The 21,722-nt window shown below is 39.1% G+C and overlaps 1 protein-coding gene across 1 annotated transcript; it reads right to left on the reverse strand.

The window, feature by feature from the left end:
• Positions 1–8,159: 8,159 nt before the first annotated feature.
• Positions 8,160–19,901, reverse strand: ccdc73 (coiled-coil domain containing 73). Its single transcript, XM_010772516.1, has 10 exons — positions 19,851–19,901; positions 19,535–19,639; positions 17,608–17,718; positions 17,275–17,415; positions 16,251–16,467; positions 14,364–15,724; positions 12,707–12,797; positions 12,397–12,530; positions 9,683–9,768; positions 8,160–8,539 (listed from the first exon to the last, which is right to left on the reverse strand). The coding sequence occupies exons 1-10, from the start codon at positions 19,899–19,901 to the stop codon at positions 8,368–8,370; spliced, it is 2,469 nt and encodes an 822-aa protein (XP_010770818.1). The 3' UTR covers positions 8,160–8,367.
• Between the last annotated feature and the right edge of the window lie 1,821 nt (positions 19,902–21,722).

The raw sequence follows: 21,722 nt of genomic DNA on the forward strand, positions 1-21,722 counted from the left end.
ACTTGCGGTCTGCAATGCGTGTCACGCTCGCGCACACAAGTAAATATATAAGCACGTTCTTTCTCACAACGCGTCAGACACAAGAAAATATACATTAAAGGGGACCTATCATGCAAAATGCACTTTGTGATGTCTTTTATACATAAATATGTGTCCCCGGTGCGTCAGGGAACTCATGCAGCGTCAGAAAATAAAACCCTCTCTCTTTTCCTCCGTACCCAAATCTTTTAAAAACGGGTGTACAACGAGCGGATACAGATTCCATCCGAACTGACGTCAAATCGGACACAGTAGGTGGTTATGGGTTTTCACATCATTCACCACCAAAGAGGATCATGGGAAAGTGTGAACACATGGCTCAGTTCCCATTTGGCCAAAGAAAGTATTTCATACTTCTATTGTGGTCTATATCTGTAGAGATTGGCGACCCTGTTTGCTGATTTCAAGCAAGGCCAATATCGTGAAATGTGTCCAACAGAGAAGATGAGTGTGTGGGATTGTTCTCTGTATGGGTTAACACACTCTCCTCTCAGCAAAAAAACAATCTCTGGACTATTTTGCGCCTGTTGGGAGGAAGTTGTGTAATGACCTGAAACATTAGTACAGACAATATCAGATCACCGGGTCAGGGCTCTGATTGCTCTCCTGCTACCTCAGACCTAGGGCGGCGGTCCTTTATGCAGAGGTGAAAGGGGACAAATCTAATGCCTGATATCTCCTCCTGTCATAATAATACTACAATATGTTTGCCAGGGTTCTTTAAAGGAGGAAAGAGGCAGACTTCCGCAGCAGCTTGACATCCATAACATCTTAGCCTACATCGCATCTTAGCCATATTAAATACTTAAGGCCTACTTCTGAAGAATACAGGTTATTTTTCTCTCTTTCATTTGAGATCAATCTTACCAACTTGACATTTTTACCAAGAATAAATCTCCTTTTTCGAGAGGGCGAATACATTCACATCCTGGTTTTTCCTATAATTAAACCGAACTGCGCACTTCCGTTCAACCCTCAGGGTTTGCTGTTGAAAAATCACTGCTCTGCCTTTGGTTGGCAGAGATTCACAGTAAAGAACTGTCCCCTCAATCCAGAAATACACACATGCATGGGTAAACTCACATGGTGTAACTTCACCTGTGGATCTGCATTTTAACAAGACATAAACAATTATCTCGGGGCCAATAAATGCAAGTGTTTACAGCTTGTAACTGGGACATGGATTGGAGGAAGAATATACGTTTGAGAACTTTTTACCAGTTTCAACACTCACAGCAATTGTTGAGAGGATATCCTCAATCAAGGCCCCAAAGAGCACAATGAATAGTCTGGCTGACAGAAACCTGCGGCCCCCAACAACCTCCTTCACCTGCCGGCTGTGCTCTGGAGAAGAATGAGAATGTTGTGCTCCAAGCACAACAACAAAGTGACGTGAACTTTGTTTCTCATTGAATTTCACCAATGGGAGTCTTCTGCCAATTTAAATAGTCACTCTTCTTCTGATGGTGTCGTAGGGAGTGCTGACAATAAAACTTGGTTTGGGCTTTACTCAATTTTTGCCATTTCTGTATTCATATACCCAGACCATATTCCCCCAAGACACCATTGTTTTTGTGTATAAACCATAAACCCATGGTCATTCAATACAGTGCACACAGACCAGCTTCTTGCTCAGACATCCCAAAAACTGAATAGCATTGCTGGTATCTGCCGCCAGATTTTCTTTGTTTCAATTAATATGATTTATTTCTTTTTTGAATCTACTTTATTTAGGAATATGCACCCTGGGATAATAATATAAAGTAAAATAATTCCAAATGTAAGAACACATTTATAAACAGGGCCCCAGCATTATGAATGATTTACTAAAGATATTTGAAACTTATCAAATGTAATCTGAACCCAAAAATACACAATGACAGGTGCAAAAGACCTTAATAAGGGGAAGTAAGACAAAGAAGCTGAGTCAAAGTGTACAAGGGAAGTAAAAGATAATAAAAAACATTATTTCAATGTCTACAAACAAGTCTTGAGAAAAAACAATTTGAATGGCAAGTACTGTACATTTGAGCTCTTAAGTCAAGTTTAAGAACTCTCTGAACCTGATTACAGAACATTATCCCTGTATGTTCAGTGTTGTACTGTAAGTGTTATGTGTTTTAGTATTGTGAATGCATGTTTCCATTTAACTTAAGAGGGTGGTTTGAAGATGAGCAGAGTGAAAAATAACATGCATGTCCTTTTCAATGTTGAGGCTCCCCCTCTTGGACAAAGTAAGAATTATTTAAAGCCTACTTTCATTTACAAATATAGATTTTTACACATTTAAACAATGCATACAATGTTATTTTTTACAGTTATAAAGACATAATCAGTGAAGATGCATAATATATTTTCACCCATGAATGTTGCAGCAATCCCTTTTGCCAGGCTGTAACAAGTATATCATTTGATAAATATATAAATATTTATTTATGTTTAAAAACATAAATAAAATTAAATAGAGTTGGATAATTTGAATGGTAGCTTTATAAGTTGCATGTGTCATGTTCCCTACAATTACCTTCACGCCAATCCAACACAGGCTGCAGAGGCAACACACTCTCACTCCCTAAACATCCAGGAGCGACGCTTGGTCAGGGTCCCGTGGGCGTGCAGTTGCTCGCCGAGGCTCCTTCAGCTTCATAAACGGACGCAAAGATGTTAAAGGCAATGTGAGCATCCATTCCCATTGGATAACGGAGAATTGTACAGCCGGAAGCAGGAGCGGACTGGCCATTGGGAATACAAACTCCCGGTGGGCTGGTGCAGTGCGTGGGCCGGAGGGCCAAAAAAATAAAAAAATAAAATGGAAAACATTTTTTTTTAAAAAGAATTTCTTTGCCTAAATCCTACCGGCCCACATTTGTAAGTGTTCCGGCCACTCCTTTTTTTGTTTTCTTTTGCTTACCTGGCAGTTGCTTACAGATGGATAAAAGAGCTCCAAAGCGTAAAGGCATTTTTGTATAGTTTGTGTATCGAGTATACAGTATTGTGGCGAGCCCTGGGTTCAGAGGGAGGCGCTTGCATAGGGGGGGGGGTTGGCAGGGAAACGGGGTTCAGGGGAAGTGGCTGTACGGCTGTACCCGTAGGATAGAAAAGGGGGAAGTGACGTCTGACTCAGAGGTCGCGCGGCTGTGGAGAAGAACGTGTTGCCCACATTCTGTTACTGAGTTTAGGCTAGTTAGCTAGCAGGTTTATTGTTTTGGGTGCAGTGACTTTTGCCTCCACTTGCTGTTCAAATAAATGTTGAAAGAAAAAGTAAATCTGTTTACAGTTCTGTTTTATATGGGTGTTGAAGAAGAAGAAGAATTGGGAGGGATGAAACCCTCTTTAATGGTCACACATGCAGAGCACACAGCACACACAGTGAAATGTGTTCTCTGCTTTTAACCCATCCTAGTACCAGGATTCTAGTATTAGGAGCAGTGGGCAGCTGTTGTACAGCGCCCGGGGAGCAATCGGAGTGAGGGCGGGCGCTGTACAACAGCTGCCCACTGCTCCTAATACTAGAATCCTGGTACTAGGATGGGTTAAAAGCAGAGAACACATTNATGAACATCCTTTTATTCTACACCTCCCTCCGCCTTCTCCTCCCTTTCCTCCCAATAAGGATAAGGGTCAGCAGTGTGGCAGAAGCCAGCTCCAAACGCTTCCAGATTTCTTTATGAGCCACATTAACAGTCTTCAGGGCGTATTCATTATCCAAGTAAGTGTAGTAAGATGACCAAGCAGAGACCTTGTGGCCACCATCCAAAACGTGGACTCTAATTTGCAGGACGTGAGCAGAATGTTCCAGGGATTCGGAAGTTCTATTTTTTTCATCAAGTCAACAGGGTATGCGCAGCTCCATGTAAAGTTACTTGGTGAAAACAGTATTCTCCGAGGTCTCGACGTTTTCAAATAAAACCAATGATCAAATTATTTAACAGGATATCTGTTAATTTTATACAACATTTATTGGTTAATTGATGTACATTGCTTTTTTTTTCCCATAGGTTTTTCTCTTCGATGCTGAGAGACACAACCTTTCTTTCTGATTCAGAGGGTTTTTGATATTTGTTTTAGTCCGCAATGCATTTCGGGAAATGGTGTTTATATGATATGAAATCGTTAAAAACCTTTATAAAAAATAAAATAATACTTTATTCAATGTTCTTGCTTGCCATTTCTCTTTGGAAGTCATCCACATAACGGCATTCTATAATACATGGTCGGCTGCATTAAATCATTACATAACTGCCGTAATATTATTATAGAGCCCTGATCAGAAGACCTTTTGACAAACTGTAAGAAATGCCGCCCAAAACTGAAACGTGACGTGGACATAAAATATCATTAGCAACTTAAAACAACATCTTCCGATTTCTTTTCACACAATACGTCTCCTTGCAGTATAAACACTAATTCGGCTATGACTTTTAAATTTGATCCAAATTGTGAATTATATTTACACATAACAAAAAGTTACAACAGCTGATAGAAAGGGATTTTTCTATTTTTAAGATATTTATTTACTACCTTCCAACTCCTCATGCAGTTGGACTTACACTATGACAGTCATGGTACAATGCATTAAGCTTCAAATCAAGGGACTGAAAATGTTATTTTCCTTTACCGTCTGTTTTAATTCACAATAAATTAATAGTCATATTAATTTTGACTATTATTATGTTTTATTAATACACCACTTTTTTTTTAACGGCACCGCCTATGGTTAAAGCACGTTATTGAATTTTGTTGTTGAATACGTTTTATTGATGAAAACATTTAAATATTAAAGTACTACAACAAAATTGAAAAGAAGCATGATAGACATATAGAATATAAAATATTCAAGAAGATACTTTAGTGATCTCTACAATAAACAGTTTTAGTGCAGGAGTACAAAGATATTAACAGGAGGATGTGCAAAACAGACAAACTAATAAGTCTTTATTTAAACATTAAATAATACTTTAGATTAAGCGTCTTCTTTTGAATAAGGAAAAAAACGTTGGGGTTATCCACAGATAAATATATTAGTTCTGACAAAGTACTTAACGTCCAATTATATTGCCATAGTTTATTTGGCACTTACAATCACCTTCCCTGAATTTGACTCAGGTGTAACTAAAGTCTGATTTTAACGGGTTGTTTATATTTCACATCATTAATTCAGAATCTGCAAAGAGTAACTAAACTAAATTGTAGTGGGTAAAAAATACCAGGGTTAACCTGAATTGTAGTGGAGTAAGAACAAAATAGTATGCTGCTTAACAAAACACATTTCCCAACTGGGATCATAAAGTATATCTTATCTTATCTTAAGAATGATCGATGGCTACTGCCATATTTGAAAAATTTGCCTCTGAACCCCCCCTTTGACAAGTGCATGTTTCAGGCTATCAATGAACAACAGGAGGGGTCCACAGACATAAGACCAGCTAATTAAATAAAGCATCCTTCTGGACCTTAAGGTGTCATGTGGGTATATATAATCAACCCATTTATTAATGATATGTTTTAAATTTGATAACACACTGTTTTCGTATCCCCTAAACCTCCCGGGGTACACAGTTTAATACTGGCAACTTCTAATTGTGGAAATACGAAAACGTCTATAAGAGACGTGCCATAGAACATGTTCGAAACACACAATAGCCAGCATGGTGTTAGTTCGTGGGGGGGGGGGGGGGGCTGGTCTGGACCCTTCCAATTTCAGTTTTGGAAAGCCTGCCGTAGTTCCATTCCATTTCATAGAGCTGTGACGCTCAGCGTAACCTTGTCGCACTGCCACTCCAACATCCAATCACAGGGCTTGATGACTAATCACAGGGTTTGTAAAGCAAGGCGGATGTTGTAGTCCCAAACGATAGCTGGGAATTCTGGGTAATGTAGTGTCTTCGGAAACTGTAGTGTCTTAACTCCGAAAAAACTATTTGTTTCTCTGAATCGAAGGTTAAAAACACAAAAGCATTGTACACAATTTAAACTAATCAACATTGTGTAATTAACAAGGATAAACTGATGTTTTTTAGTGGATGAGTAATGCAGATATCACTGTGTAATCATTTGACAGTGAGGGGAATATATCCGGTTTTATTATGAAAACTTCGAGACCGGAAAAACTGTTTTCACCCACGCTAACTTTACATGGAAGCTGCATACACGTTATCATGGCGAGAACTCAGATCATCTTCGTAATATTTATCAAACTATAGATCCTACACATCGACTGGACGTGGATTCTAAGAGTACAATATACACTTCTCGCCAGAAATCGAATCAAAAAGCATTTTAATGGCCAAACTATTCCACAATTTAGGATTTTCCAGAGAGGGTTATTTGTGAATAAACGTCCCTCCGGAGCGTTTGCAATGAACGGGCCGGGAGCACCTCTAGTGGTCGTGTAAGAAACAACATACACTTTAAAACATGTCTCTGGGTCGTAATAAGGGCATGAACAATCGGCCTATGGTCGTTTTTGTAGGAGGACAGGCTGCTTAATTTACTTTGTCAAAGATATCATGAACAAACTCATAGTATAGCAGTGGTGAACCGTCAGGGCCTTCAAGATATTCAGAGAATACCCTGGAACACTCAGATAAAACAAACAGGGGTGTCTACAGAAGGTCCAGTTATGACACGGTTCGCCACTGTAGTATAGTATGGCAAAAATATCCCTAAAGTCAGAGTATACTATGTCGGAAAAGTAATAGTATCGATTGTCAAAACATGAAAAAAAAAGTCATATCATAGTTTGTTTATAAAATGTGTAATGAAGTCGAAAACATTATGAAAAAAGTGTAGTAGGTTGAGTAAATTATGTCAAAAACGACGTCAATAATATGAAAAAAAAGTCATAGTATATCGAAACGTCGTGAAAGAAGTCAGTTTAGTTTGTCTAAAATATGACATAAAGTCATAGTATATTGTGTCGAAAAACTCATAGTATTCTAAACATTTCATTTATGTCAAATAGTAATTGAATAGTATGTCGAAAAATATAAAACATTTAATTGTATAGTTTGTAAAAAAAAGAAAAAAACATAGAAAAGGTATGTCGAAAATATCAGTAAAACATGTGATTTCAATGGCTGAAGATCATTGAGGTTTCCATAAGTGAATAGATCTGTGTACAGAATAACCGTACAAATCGCTCTCTATTGTCACTCTGTTTATGATCCAAGCATTCCTCCAGGGAAAATCCAAAAGCCTATTTATCTACTACAGCACATAATACTGTATGCAGCAGTCATACGAATGACAAGCCAAGCAACTGTGTTCAGCTGCTTCATGCTCACATGGGGCCATCTGCTCTTCTAGGGAACATAAAGTTAACGAGAGGCTTGTTGAGATGTGTTAATTAGACTGTACATTTGCTAATTGATTTTGTTGATTAGGTTTAGAGGGGACGGGTGCTAATTGTTATCTCTTAATTTATGTTAATGGATGTTCAAAGATGCTGTTATCTTAGTAGTAATTTCCCCAACAACAACAACAGCAGCTGACACAACATGGTGTCAACCAAAGGTGCCAACACAATTAGAGCTCCTCTGAGACATGTAACCCTGATTGGCCATGACGCTAATTAATGCTAATTAGTATGGTGACAGTTAAAGGTCTCTAATTGACAGCAGTGCTTGGCCTTCATTGTTTATTTATCTGGCTTGATACCACTCAACAAAATGTAACATTTACCGTTTTGTTCCTTCAATAAATGTTGCTATAAAAGGACAGAGTGCTGTTTGTAGGGTTTGTTGTGCCAAGTTTTGTCTCTCTGGTCATTGAGGCATCAGAAGTCTGGCTGTACGGTCCTTTGTGATCAAAATGTAATTTCAAAAAGGTGGACAGAACAGGGTTAGATCCAAATTCCTTCCTAACAGATAATATAGTTGTCTGACATCTTTTACTGTAGAGTATTTGGAGAACTGATACAACAAGCTAAAAATAAATCCATGAAATAAATCCAAATGTCAGCCATCCTGCAGGTCTCCCTTGAAAAAGAGATCGATGATCTCAATGGGACCACCTGGTTAAATAAAGGTTTGAAATGAAATGTTTTATTCTTGAGTATTTCAGTACTGATTTATACATACACAACTGTATGTAAAGATAACATCTTTAGTTCTAGCAATATACATATTTAAACATTCAGAGGAGTAATAACTCCCCTGTTCTCTTATTTTGTCATAACAGTAATATGAACAGGCAATTATTGACGCCCAAACAATACCAGTTGTACATTTTCTAACAGCAAAGGCTCTTATCACGTTAACAAATACGTGCAACATAGGAGTTTTGTAGAAACACTAGCATCCCTCAACCGAAGAGTGCATTTTTGGTTTAGTTGTCAGTTTTCCGTCTTTTGGGCAGACGAAGCCTCTCTGTGTTGAGGAACTGTTCGATTTTGGAGATCTGGGTTCTGAACGATGCCTGTTGGTCTTCCCTTTCTTGGGAGCAGGACAGGTCCCCGTCTGTGCTGGGACCTGCAGCTGAGGTGGGAGCTCTGCTACACCTGGTGTAAGAAAAAGAGATCACTAGGTGGCTTTGGTATGCAACTATGACTCCAGTCCTAATACTGTAGGCCTTTCTCACGGAGGAGATTTGGACTTTTCACAGTATGAAAAGCACATGTGTAAATGTTGAATTTAATGAAGGTTAGTCTGATGTCAGGGTCCTGGTATTGTGCTTGCTGGCTCACTTGTCTCTCTTGAATAGAGTAGGGATGGCTATCATAACGATTTTATCGATACCATGCTGCTTATCAATACCAATATTTATCCATAATCTCCAAACTATAGAACATAACAAGTGAAAAACTATAAACTTAAAAAGTTTGAAGTTAGGCCGACTTACCAAGCAAGTAGTTAGTGATTAACGCAATGCTAGCTATTGGCTATTCAACATACTAAAATCCACTATCCTGAAGGGCTGTAATTCTTTTAGTAAAAACTTGCCGACAGCTCTGTGACTCTTCGCCGTCTCTACCTGTGTCATTTGGAGATGGGAGACTGCACTAAATATGTAGGTGTAATGCTAATGTTAGCAGCCACTTTGTTCAAGCAGTCAAACATGCTGTACTTCTTTGAGCAGAGCGTTCCTAACCATCCAACGTAGCATAACACAAACACCTGTGGCACTGTTTGTCCAGCAGCTTATCAATATTTCAGTACCGGCCAATCACGGTTCTTGACCCATTCCTAAAGTGGAGCCATCGTTAGGGTTATTGGTAGCACCTGTGCTTTTCTTCTATGACAAGCCAACATTTGAGCTGTGGGGGCCTATAACAATGCACTCAACATGAACGATAAGGAAAATCACCTTTATATCATGATCAAATAATGAGTAAAAACCAACATTTGGAACTTATTTGTAAAAATATCATATCTTTTTTAACTAGCGTGGGACATGGATGTTAGACATAAAGACTGCCCCCGTGTTTTTCTTCACTCGGTTATTCACTCTCCCTGGGTAGGTTCAGTAGCTGAATTTGCAACCTTTTTGGAGGACTATTTAAATCTTATAAATAATTTACACTGACGACTTCTTGACAATGTAAAGTTAGTGATTCACATTTTTAAGAGAGGTTCCACTGCAAAATCCAAATCGAAACTCGATAGCAATTCTGGTCCTCTTTATGTATGAGAAATGGACTTACCCTGGGGTGTTCTGCCATGACAGTCTGCTGACTGCTGTAGAAGTATTGACTGGAAATGAAGTAGTGGACAGAGAAGCTCTGCTCCCCTACAGTATGTAAAAATGACACCAAAAAGGGCAAATACTGAAGTTCTAGAGCTCAAACACAAGCTGTGAACTTCTATTTAGGCTGTGGAAAAGGAATTCATTCTTTCTCAAATCTCCAGTGACAGCTCCATTTTCTAGTGAAAAGGACATTAACCAATAAACAAATGTGGGGCAGACAATAACCAGTGGCAATTGATATGAAACAGTATCCAGCCCAGAGAATGTATCCAGGCGCAGACTGAACTCTGCGTGATGTTCCCAGCGTTCACAGTCTGCAGAAAATAAAGGCTTTGGCTCTCGCTACAATTTGTAAAACCAGTTTTTTTTTTTCTCATTCTCTAGGCTTGTTCCACTCTATCTCTCTCAATTGCCAGCACCTGGATCTTATAAAGCACAGAGTGACGGTTTGCGGTGATGGTGACAAAAGAGGCAATGAGAGCGTGTGAGAGGACAGAGAAAGTGAGTGAGTGAGAGATGGATGATGAAGTGAGAGAGGAAGAGAAAGAGTGAGGACATGGATAAAGACTGAGTAAGTGAGAGAGGAGAGTAACCCAGGCGTCATTAGGCCCATGTTCTTCCACAGGTCATTCATTCTGTCTGTCTGGCTATCAACGGGACGTTTTCGAGTTCAGGGTACATCAGCGACCTCCTTTCACTCACCGCCGGACATTTGTCAGAGCTTTATACATCTATTATATCTTACTGTATATTTTGCCTTGGCCTTTATGTGCTAGCTCATTCTGAGTTCTTTGCACCACAACAATGTTGAAAAAGCTTTATGTCTACTTTCTAAAGATGTCAGGTTGATATAACAGACATATGCATTAAGCTCTAGATTTCATTTCCCATGGGGTCCACTCAGACACATTTTATAAAATGATGAAGCTTAGAATCTGTGGAAAACGAAATGACCTCAAACTAATTATTTGATAGAGCATCTCATGTGTTTCTATGTGAACCACATAATGTGGCCGTTTCCTGCTGCTCAGCATCAAGGTATAATTGTGTATTACTGTGATGTAATATTACTAATATTACTTGAAATCATATGATCTACATAGCTATATATTGGGATTATATATCTATATATATCCACTCATACATCATATGAAGGTAAATTGTCTCAATATTATTTGTGTGAACAGATCGATAATCCATGTATAAAGCTGTAATCTGTACATTTTCATTAGCCTTCCACAAATGCAAAAAAAGTGAATTAGATCATATACATAAAACCAGCAAACACACACAAAACACCTCATTGTGTCATATTTACACAATAAATTAAAGAATATGTGTTAATTGCCTTTGAAAACAGAAACAGCAGTTACTATACTCTTACTATAAATGTGGAAACTAAGATGTCAGCAGGCCATCCAAAAGTGTCCGAATGTGTAAAATGCACCTGTGTAAAATTCAAATCAACAAGTTTAGAATACACTTATAATATTCATATTATGAAATATTCAGAAATGCTTTTTATTCAAATCAATTCATTTTCACATATTTATTTTTTTAATTGTTGAATGTGTGTTTTGAGGAGTTTCCCAATTTTGTAGCATTTGTGGAATGTGTTTTACATTTACAGATTACACATTTACACACAGAATGATGATCTCTTCAAAGAAATATTATGAGAAAAATCCACATCAATACAAATGAAAATATATATATAATACATATACAGTATAGAAGGGGTATGTTATTTATCGGTGCTGTAAAAAGAGGCCCTATCATGCTTCTTGGGGTTTTCCCTTTCCTGTAGTGTGGAATATAGGTTTTTGAACACAGGATTTAATTCTGCGTGGACAGAGTTATATGCTTTCACAGCAAACGATGCTGGCTTACCGGCATGTTTGATATGTAGAGATAAGTTGTTAAAGGTGCTGCAGCCTTTACGCATCGAGGAGAAAAACGGAAGAGAAAGACAGCTGACGATCTTCAGTCATAATTCAATCACTTAACTCTTTTTAGGGTGCAGCTATATGTTTTATTTATTTCAAAGTGGGCCGATTTTAATTATATATTTTTTCCTTCAAATGTGCAGAGGACTCCCCAAGCGCTGTGTTTAATTAATTTTAAAGTAGGCCTGTGTATCTTTTTTAATTCTCCTTATAAGAGTTCTTTGTTTTTTATTAGAGGTAAACAGTTTTCTATAATGTAATAAATAATAAATGCAAAACAACTGTAGTTTTTGTCTATGATATAACAATATATACAACTTTGTAAGCTATCAAGCTATCACATATGTTTTGCGGCTCCAGACAAAAAAATTGGTGGAAAAGGGGGAAATTGCTCTTTTGGTCAAAAAGGTTGCAAACCCCTGGGCTAACCAATCACAGCAGACATGTGCTCTGGTTTCAGACAGAGGGTGAAAAGAGGTGCTGCCGCACAGGCAGTATGAGAAAGATAAAGAGCTTTTTGAACATCAGAGTATGGAGACATGTCACAGTAGAGGCACAAAATACAAATATGAACCTGAAAATGAGCAGAATATGGCCCTGCAATAATACTGGGATCAGATTCAAGCAGAAGCCTGTTTCTGTAGATTGCTAATTGTTGATTTTCATTCTTTAAGTGTGTGACGAAAGAACAGCTTGTTACTTCATAATCTGTTCTGTAACTGACCATGTTTGTTGTCTCTTTGCAGGTCTCTCCCGAATCTTTCCGCTCTCCCTGCTGTTGTCTCTGTGTGGACGCTGCAGTCCCAGTGACACTGGAGGCATTCAACAGATCCGACACCTTGCTAATCACCAAGGGGACTAGAAAGAATGAGGTGAGAAGGCAAGAACGGCAAGAGGGTAAGAATGAGTGATTATTGGTGATGGTATGAAATACAGATGTACACTGAGAGGTCACTATGTAAGAGGTTAAAAGTGGAGCAGTACTACTTGGAGAGATGCTTTATTTTTGAATGTAGCACAAATGCAACCATCACCTTTGGTGCGCTTGCTTTTGAGAAACAAGGGTATGGTGCAGTGTCTGAGTCCACTGGAATCACTTGTATTCTGTTCAGACATAGGAGGTCCCTGAATAGAAACACAAATATTTGATATGGAGCAAAAAAGCCATCATAAAAATACCAATTATATAGTGTATCCATTATCAATAGTAGTATCCATTAATAAAGTGGTGCAGTTATGAGTAAAAAAACAAACAGAAATCAATAAGGATTTTCGAAAACCCTGGGTCTATCGTCTCGAACTCAATGTTTTTTTGAATGAGCTTTTGGTTAAATGCCTGAAATAAGCTCTCTGGTTAACACACGCTGAAGAGCTTTTCACATTTTGTCCTAGAACATAAAGTACATCAGTATAATATAATACCCCACTGGTAAATGTTTGAGTGGCTTAATGAGAGTACTTAGCATCATGGCGCTGCCGTTAGCTTAGCGCTGATGACGTGCAGCAATGTGGTGTTAATATGTAGATCCTATCCTACTGGACAAAATGTGTAAGATTTAAAAATCACAATAGCATTATGTCAATGGAGCCCTTGCGATGCAACTTGTTAGGACAGTCTACCAAAATACGCTTCCCTTGCACCTATGGTTTTGTGTCACCTTACAAGTCAACCAGATAGGATAAACTACTTATTTTAAACATTAATTGAAAATAAATACACTGTAACACTACACAAATACAGCGCAAGTATTAAAGGTCCCATGTCATGGCCATTTCCACTGATCATAATTCCATTGTTGAGGTATACTAAAATAGAAAAATACTGTGCAATTTTCCAAACTCACATTGGTTTCGCATACAGCATCTCTGTAAAGTATGTGTATTCAGCAGTATTCACTTTCTCCACTAAACGGCTCGCTGCAGCTCCCCCCCCCCTCCCTGTGAGTCCAGTGTGCTCTGATTGGTCGATAAGTTGTGAATCGCGCTGAGCTCCGTGGAGGTGTGATTTCCTTGTTTAGCGATAGATAGCCAAACACAGCCAAACTCAACCTGAACACACACAAAGTCACAGCCGAAATAAAAACAATAAGTGTGGCTTGATATTGAGTAAGAAAAAGGTTTATCGGTTGATAAACGCTGTGAGAATGGGTCTGCAGAGAGAATTTCGCCGCGATCCCAACTGTCAGCCTGCAGCAGGGAGCAGAAATCAGCAGAGTTGCCTGCACTGAGTGTGTGTGTGGATTGGTCAATTTGGACCAATCAGCGGGGGCTTAACGTAACGGCTCCGCGGACGTAACGTAACGGCTCCACGGATTGGCCCATTTAGTTCCGGGTACGTGCTTTCGTAAGCACGTACCCGGAAGAATCAAATGGATGATGACGTTTCACCAACGAGGCGTTTTGGGGAGGTATTTTCTGTGTTAGAGTTTTACTCGCTACAGGGTGTACTTTAAGGGTTTTGACTCTGCACACCGTTTACATGCAGAAAAACCTTCATAACACACAAGGGGACGGGTAATAACCGGAAAAGCATGACATGGGACCTTTAAAGTATTGCTCTGTACAGTTTATAAAGCTGTAAAAACTAAAGTTAAATTCCTTATACCACAAACAATCCTTTTACCCACAACCAATCCCAATCTCACTTAAAGGCCACCAAGTGGTAATTCTAGCATTTTCTTTTTGTAATACCTGAGCAGACGGATGTAAGGTGGAGGCTTCTGAATTTTTTCTCTTAGCACCGGCCCAGTCCAAGGACGACCTGTAAGTCGTATTGCTGGACAGAGACAACTCTGAAGTACCCTCATGCAGCATTTCATTAACATTTATGCTGCTATTGCCCGGCAATGCATTACTTCCATGACTTTGATGGATGAACAGCTTCAAATCAGTTTGACTTGTAGTCATCTTTGCATCTCCTGCATCTTCTATTTTGTCATTTTTCAGTTGCTCCCGACAGCTAAGAGTCTCAACCTGAGATTCAAGGTCAACAGTTCCCATTGTGATATCAGCACAGATGTCCTTCAAATTAGATTTTTCCAGAGGATCCTCAATGTTATCAAGTGTCTCAGCATTTGACTGGTCTTCCTTCTTTTTACATGCATTTGAATCACCATCATCATCACCATTGGCTACAGGAGACTTCAGCTGTACATTCTGCTCTGAGATGTCCTGACTTTGAGGTAATGCTTGTTGTTCAACCTCTGTTGTCACCAACACACATTCTTCCCTCACAGGCGTATCACCAATTTCATCTGTTAGCTTCATGTTTCTAGTGATGTCAGAAGGGTTACTCGCTTGTGTTGTAACTCGCTCCGACTCTTGGATACTGACAGTACCATCCAACTGAGCAGCTAATGGTACAGAAAGATCAGTGGGTTTATTGGCTGATGATATCTCGGATATTTTGTCTTCCGTTTTTTTCTCAAAAACTGGAATGGGACTTGGCGGATGAGCGAGTGACTCAGCAAAGGTCTGGACCTCATTATGACCGAGACGTTGCATTTGTTGATTTACGTTTGTCTCAAGACCGAGACTTTGCTGCTCATCAGAACAGACCAAATGTCCTTCTTTCCTGGTCTCATATTCTTTCTTCATATGGCTGTAGTCAGCATCCTTCTCACTGACTGTCTGAGGAAGACTGTGAGAGCAGTCTGAGGGCTCACAGTCAGTCAGAGGTGGCTCAGCGTCCATGGAGTCAACAACCTGCTGTGTGTTGCTCTTCTCCATAGTCATATCAGTAGTCGTCTGGACCCGTATCTGGATTTCTGCTGTGTGCAGCCCTGTCTTTCCTCTCTCCTCCGCTCCACATGTCTCTTCTCCCTCTGCTATATCGTTTGTTTCTGTTTGGGGGTCCCCTGCATCTTCTGTTGAGAACAGGCTATCTTCTCTTCCGTCGGCTCTATCTGTTGTTTGGGCCATGAGCGTTCCTCTCTTTTCTCCTTGGACTTCTTCTCTATTACACTGCTCTTCCTCGTTTCTTTCCCCCTCTTCGATCTGCGAGTCCACAGAAACATCAATAGACCTGTGGACGGGGCTTGATACAGCAACTACTGTTTAAAAAAAAAAGGATTTTCAACAGTTGGTCAAATTGTATCAGTCATTAAATGCCACAGCTTCAAGAATAAAAGTAATACATTGGCTTAGGAATTAGTCCTCAAACCTGGAAATGAGTTAAAACAATGTCAGGTCCCTTGTCTCAAAGTAAAAAATATGTTTAAAGATGTTTTTAGTTGGATACCCATAAACGGTGCTTTTAGAGGTTTTCACGTTGCATTCTAAGAGATAAAATATATCAGGCAATACCCCACTGGTGAATGTCTGAAGCTTCTATGCATCTTAAAAATTGTGATGCCAACTTTCGGATCCTACAAAAAGATGTCCTCACTTTGCCACTTTAGCTTTGTGCTTTAAAACATTTACCATGATACATGTTGGCACCACTCAGAATATGGCTGTCTTGTTTTCCTTTAACAAACTGCTTGTGTGATCTTAGTGAAATGCTGTGTTGATGTCTCACTATGAAACAAGTTATTTGTGTATGTTTATCTACTGTATGTTTGTATGTAGCTGGCTGACCTCCAGTTGCTCCAGTGGTGACTATCTCTGTCGCAGCTCCACTGTCCTCCAGACAGTCTGGGTATCTGGTCTGAATGGAGGCCAAGTGCTGCAAGCTGCCAGAGCTAAGCTCTGCGCTGGAGAAGGGTTCATTAAGAGTTTCCTCTCCTCTGATTCCCTCCACTAAAGTGGAGAAGACCTCTGTAGAATCACTGTGGCTCGGACTGATGTCTCTCATCTGTGTATAGAAAAATAAAAAGGCAGGTGTTGAAGCTAAACAATTGCTTTTATTTCACCTATTAACACAACCCCATCAGAGGTGTGGTTAATGGATGTAGTGGAGTTTTGTTGATGTTGTTAAGTGTTTTTGTTATCAACCACACATGTTGGATGTTCCTTTGTTCAATTACATTTGCTTTTATTCACACTTGTTACAGTAGGTGACACCACATACAGGTTCACTAACTAACTCATTTAAGAATTCAGTCATATATTAATCAGCATCGCGACGGTACTGAAATACCTTTGTCACAAGTTCATATCACAACAACAAAGTTTGTTTTGTCTTTGTCACAGACATATTTAAAAGACGTACTTTTTTTAACATAACTTTATATGAACAATAGCCCCATCTCTATTGGCCTTTATTTTAATTGCTCAATTTATTCGTTTACATTTTTTTATATTAGTACTGTATTTATTAATTGTGTCCATTTCCGTTTACGGAATGGAGTGGGTACAAAGGTTTCATGTGTGCAGATTATTTTAACCTCTAACTTAAATTGAATATCCTTTTTTTTTTTTTGTCTTATGTTATTTGCCAGATTGTTAAGGCACTTTGAGCCTCATCATCTGTAGGTAGAGTGCTATAAAATAAAGCCTTATTATTATTATTAATTATTGTTTTTCTAATTATAAGAATATTGTATTTTTCCCGAGAGAAAATTAAGTTGTTATAGATGCAACATTCTAGAATAAAATGAATGAATATTAATATAAACATAATAATGAAGGATTTAATTATGATGAATATAATGTTTTGTACCTCCAATTCCTTTCTATGCTGAGCCTGCACTGAAGCCTGTGAGGACAGTTCAGAGTTTTTCTGATGAAGCTCGACGTTAGCCTCTTTCACAGTTTGAAGTTCCTGATGCTCACTCCTGATGCGACCCAGAAACATGGCCTTCTGTTGAATGCAAAAGCACAGAGACAGATTTAAAGGGACATGATTTCTCTTTCAAGATGTTTCAGTAAAGCAAACAACAATAAATCACTTCCATTTTTCTTTTTCTGGCATTATAATCTACCTTGTGAAAATATTTTTGTGTCATATAAAAATGTCAACATCACACTGCTTCTCCCACACTTTTTCTTCTACCTCTTTGTCCCAGCTGTTCTGTGAAGCCGTGTAGCTCTCCATCAGTCGGCCCGCCTTGTCTTCCAGGGCCTTGCTTTTCTCCCGCATCGCCCGGTGCTCCTGCTTAAGGGCCTGCAGTAAAATTAATCACCCATAGGATTTTTAATGCAATACTAAATTTTTATGTGTTTATTTAACGTGAACAGAAGGTCTTAAACAGCCTGGATAGAGAAAGGACTTTTTGCTAATACAAATCAGTTGGCTTGTGTCATTTTAATAATGATTTTAATAAATGAATGAATAGGCGAATTAAAAACGAGAGAACAGAGAGAAGAAAAGAGAACAGTAAAGTGTAAAGCCATAAATGGGGTAAACAAAGGCGAGGGGGGGGGACCGTATTCACTTATGTATATGTGTTGATATACAACAGCACATTCATCACATTGATGGGAAGAAACTATGGCCGTTATTTATTTCTGTCCTTGTGTAAATTGACTCCATAATCATTTAAATAGACCCTGAAAAAGCCCTTGTGAGGCCAATACATGGATCGACCTGTAAAAATACACCACATTCTCTATCATAAAAATAAATGTTGACTTAGTTATTTTAAGGCATCAAACTGAACAACAATTAAAGGGGCCCTATTATGCTAATTTCAGGTTCATATCAGTATGTAGTGTCTCTTCTGTGACATGCCTCCATGCTTTAATGTTCAAAAATCTCTTTATTTTTCTCATACTGCCTGTGCTGCGGCACCTCTTTTCACCCTCTGGGTGTTTCTCAATGTCAAGGAAGGCTGCTCCAGAGCCACTATTTCAAGGATGCTACGTCATCGAGTCCCGCCGAAGGACTGTTCCAATGTCCAGGCTCCTTGGAATTCTACCAACCAGGCGTCCTTCGTAGCGAGACATTTCGAGGCTGCACTTGTGTATCCTCCGCGGTCTTAAAATCCCCACAATGCTTTGTGCAGGGACCAATTTCCAAATCTTTGGCGGAAATCACGCTCCATTTAAGGCGGGGCCTCGCATATGAGGCACACCTGTCACCTGTTACCTGTCACCTGTAACCCGTTAGCTGTAACCCGTTACCTGTCACCTTTCACCTTTCACCTGTCACCTGTAACCTGTAAGCTTGTTCCACCATTCTTGTTTTCCGAGGCTAGGAAGGATTCTTGCCTCGCTTCTGAAGGAAGTGACTCGGAAGACATGTCCTACCAAGGAAGCATCCTCGACATTGAGAAACACCGTCTGTCTCAAACCAGAGCCCAGTCTGCTCTGATTGGTTAGCTGGCTGGCTCTGTTGTGATTCATCAATCGCTAAGATATATTCCGCCCCTTAACAAATCATGACGTGATGTGTCGGATCTCTAGCCAATAGTAACACGAGTGTCACAAAGTGATGTCACTATATTACAGAAGTAAACAAAGGAGTCCAATGGAGGTGTTTTAGGCAGGGGGGGGGTGGGGGAGTGTGTGGGAGAGAAACCCTCTGGAGGGAACACAGGGGTGTAAGCCTTTGCAGCCCATTTACATGCACCAAAACGTATAACACACTACAGGAAGGGGAAAACCCGAAAAGCATAAAAATAATTTCTTTCTGTTTCCTGTTAACAGCCCATTATAATTGTAAACAGCTGTAGGTGTCTTTTAAATAAACCCCATTCTGGAAGATGGGTATATGGCCAGTCCTATAGATACTCAATAGAACTCTTTTTTATTTCTAATGTGGATATTTATATATTTTCCTGTTCATTTTATTATTAGTAAACATCCTGCTGTAACAATTTCCCAATTTGGAATCCATAAAGTACATCTAATCTAATCTAATTAAAAAGTACTTTTAGTATGGACAGCAGTAGCATGTGAGCTACAAATCTGTATTGATGTTTATGGGAACAATATGAACAGTTATGTTCATGAATCAGCAGAGGATGAAAGTGTGTGACCTGCTGCTGCTCTCTCTGTGTCTTCATCTCCAGATCGACTCTGCTGACTGTCTGCGTCTGACACAGCAGCAGCTGCTGGGCGTGCTGCATAGCCCTCATCACTTCCTATACAAACACACACATATACATTTTTGTGTACATAATGAAGTCATGCAACATGACACTTCATCGACCAATGAAGCGTGCTTCTAGCTTATTTTCACTTCCTCCAGTGAAAGAAAAAACCCTTTAAATTGTATTTTGAACAGAAATGAATCCTCCAAGATGACCACACCCAGTGCAGAAAAAGCATCAGGTTTTGTCTCTAGTTTTGTACCTGCTTTTCTGCTCTCACAGCTTCATTTTCCTCTCTTAGTTTCTTGTTCATTTCAGTTTCCTAAACAGAAATACAGAATAATAATGAAATACTTATAGCTTACCTGCTAAGTGTGATTATTTATCAGTGTGATCTTGATCAGTATCATATTGCTTTGAGGCTATTATCTTCCTGTTATGATCCTTTTCACTGATTGTTACCATGTTGAGTTTCTGGTGCAGCTGCTGGAAATGCTGCTCCCTGCCTGTAGGACTTTGGGCCTGGTCATATCTCACTGAAGACATCTTGGCTTTGATCAGCTTGTTACTAACCTCCTCCACCTCCTGAGAAAGCACCATGCATGAACAAATTGTAAAAGTAGAGAATAATCCAAGTTGATTAGTTTCTGTGAATCAATTGTATTTCTTACAGGCTATTTCTTAGACAACCATGGAACTGTAATGGTTTGAATACAGTTTTACAGTATTGACTATGGATGCAGTTAAAAAATGCTAAATCATTAAGCATTCTTTTCCACATACCTTTTTTAGTGACACAATGGTTGCCTCTTGTTTTTCACATGCAGTTGTAATTTTTTTATTTATTTTCATTGCCTCATCAACTGTAAGAAGTACACAAGGTAAGACGTCATTAATACATTCTATATGACACAACTGAATTAGTCTTACATTAATGTGTGAGAGTGACACACATGTAGGGAGATACGAAGAGATTCAGAAAAGCAACAATAACTTATATATTCACCTATATTGAATATTTTCAATGTAGTGGTCCTTAAGCATTTCAGTAAATGTGTAATGTAATGTTTAATTGAATACTTTCAGTGTTAAATTAAAGATGACTGAGGCGAAATGAGCCAGCAGTATACCTACATTTACATTAACAGAGATAGTGAATTTGAAATGGAAATAGAATTTGAGATAAGTGTGTTTAAAAACAGGCAATGTAGATGTTACAATGTACTTGGCAAAGTTGTGAGCTTCCAACAGAGTCGGCCAGCTAACCAATCAGACAGAGGGTGAAAAGAGGTGCTGCAGCACAGGCAGTATGAGAAAAATACAGATATTTTTAAACAGTAAAGCATGGAGACATGTCACAGGAGAGGCGCTAATTACAAATATGAACCTGAAAATGAGCATAAAATGGCCCCTTTAAAAGTAAACTTTTTTTTAAAAAGGAGTCAAAAAGTAAAAATGTTTCTTCTTTAAACGGTGGCAGTGTAGAGTATTATTTTCTCTTTGACTGAATGGGCAAGCAGTGTTTCCCCCAGGATAGAGTCATAGCAGCGGTGCTAAGGCACGTGGGCCCAGCATAATGTGAGCGCGGAGCGCGTGGAATTTTTTATTGTGTGCGCGTGCAAAGTGCGCCCCGCCAATTTGTTTCTATGTGTCAGCACAAGAAAGGCTCTTTAGGCCTAGTACCAGGGCCGGTTCTAGACAATTTGCTGCCCTAGGTGAGATTTTAGGCGACATTTTATGTGTAAAGATAAATGAAAAATCTCTACAAAAGACAAATACACTGCAAAAAAAGAAACTTATTGACAGTGGTAATCGACGTCAAAATGGCTTCAAATGTACTCAGTATTGTATGAACATGTTTGAATTGGGGGGTGGACGTGATATCCTCTAGGGGGGTCCGGGGGTATTCCCCCTCGGGAAGATTTTTTTGTGAACATTTTATAGTAAAATGCTTCAATCTGGTGCACTTTGAGCACACAATTACTAGAGACCTGATTTAGGGGGCACAACTCTACTAAATACGTACTGGGCAAATTAAACGTGTAACCAGGGTGAAAAGGGTGTTACATTTACTTAATTATGAATGTTGTTACATCAAGGCCGAACATTTGGATGAGCGGCAACGGTCAAAAAT

Source organism: Notothenia coriiceps, unplaced genomic scaffold (assembly GCF_000735185.1).
Source record: "Notothenia coriiceps isolate Sejong01 unplaced genomic scaffold, NC01 NC01_scaffold00011237, whole genome shotgun sequence".
Taxonomy (NCBI): Eukaryota; Metazoa; Chordata; class Actinopteri; order Perciformes; family Nototheniidae; genus Notothenia; species Notothenia coriiceps.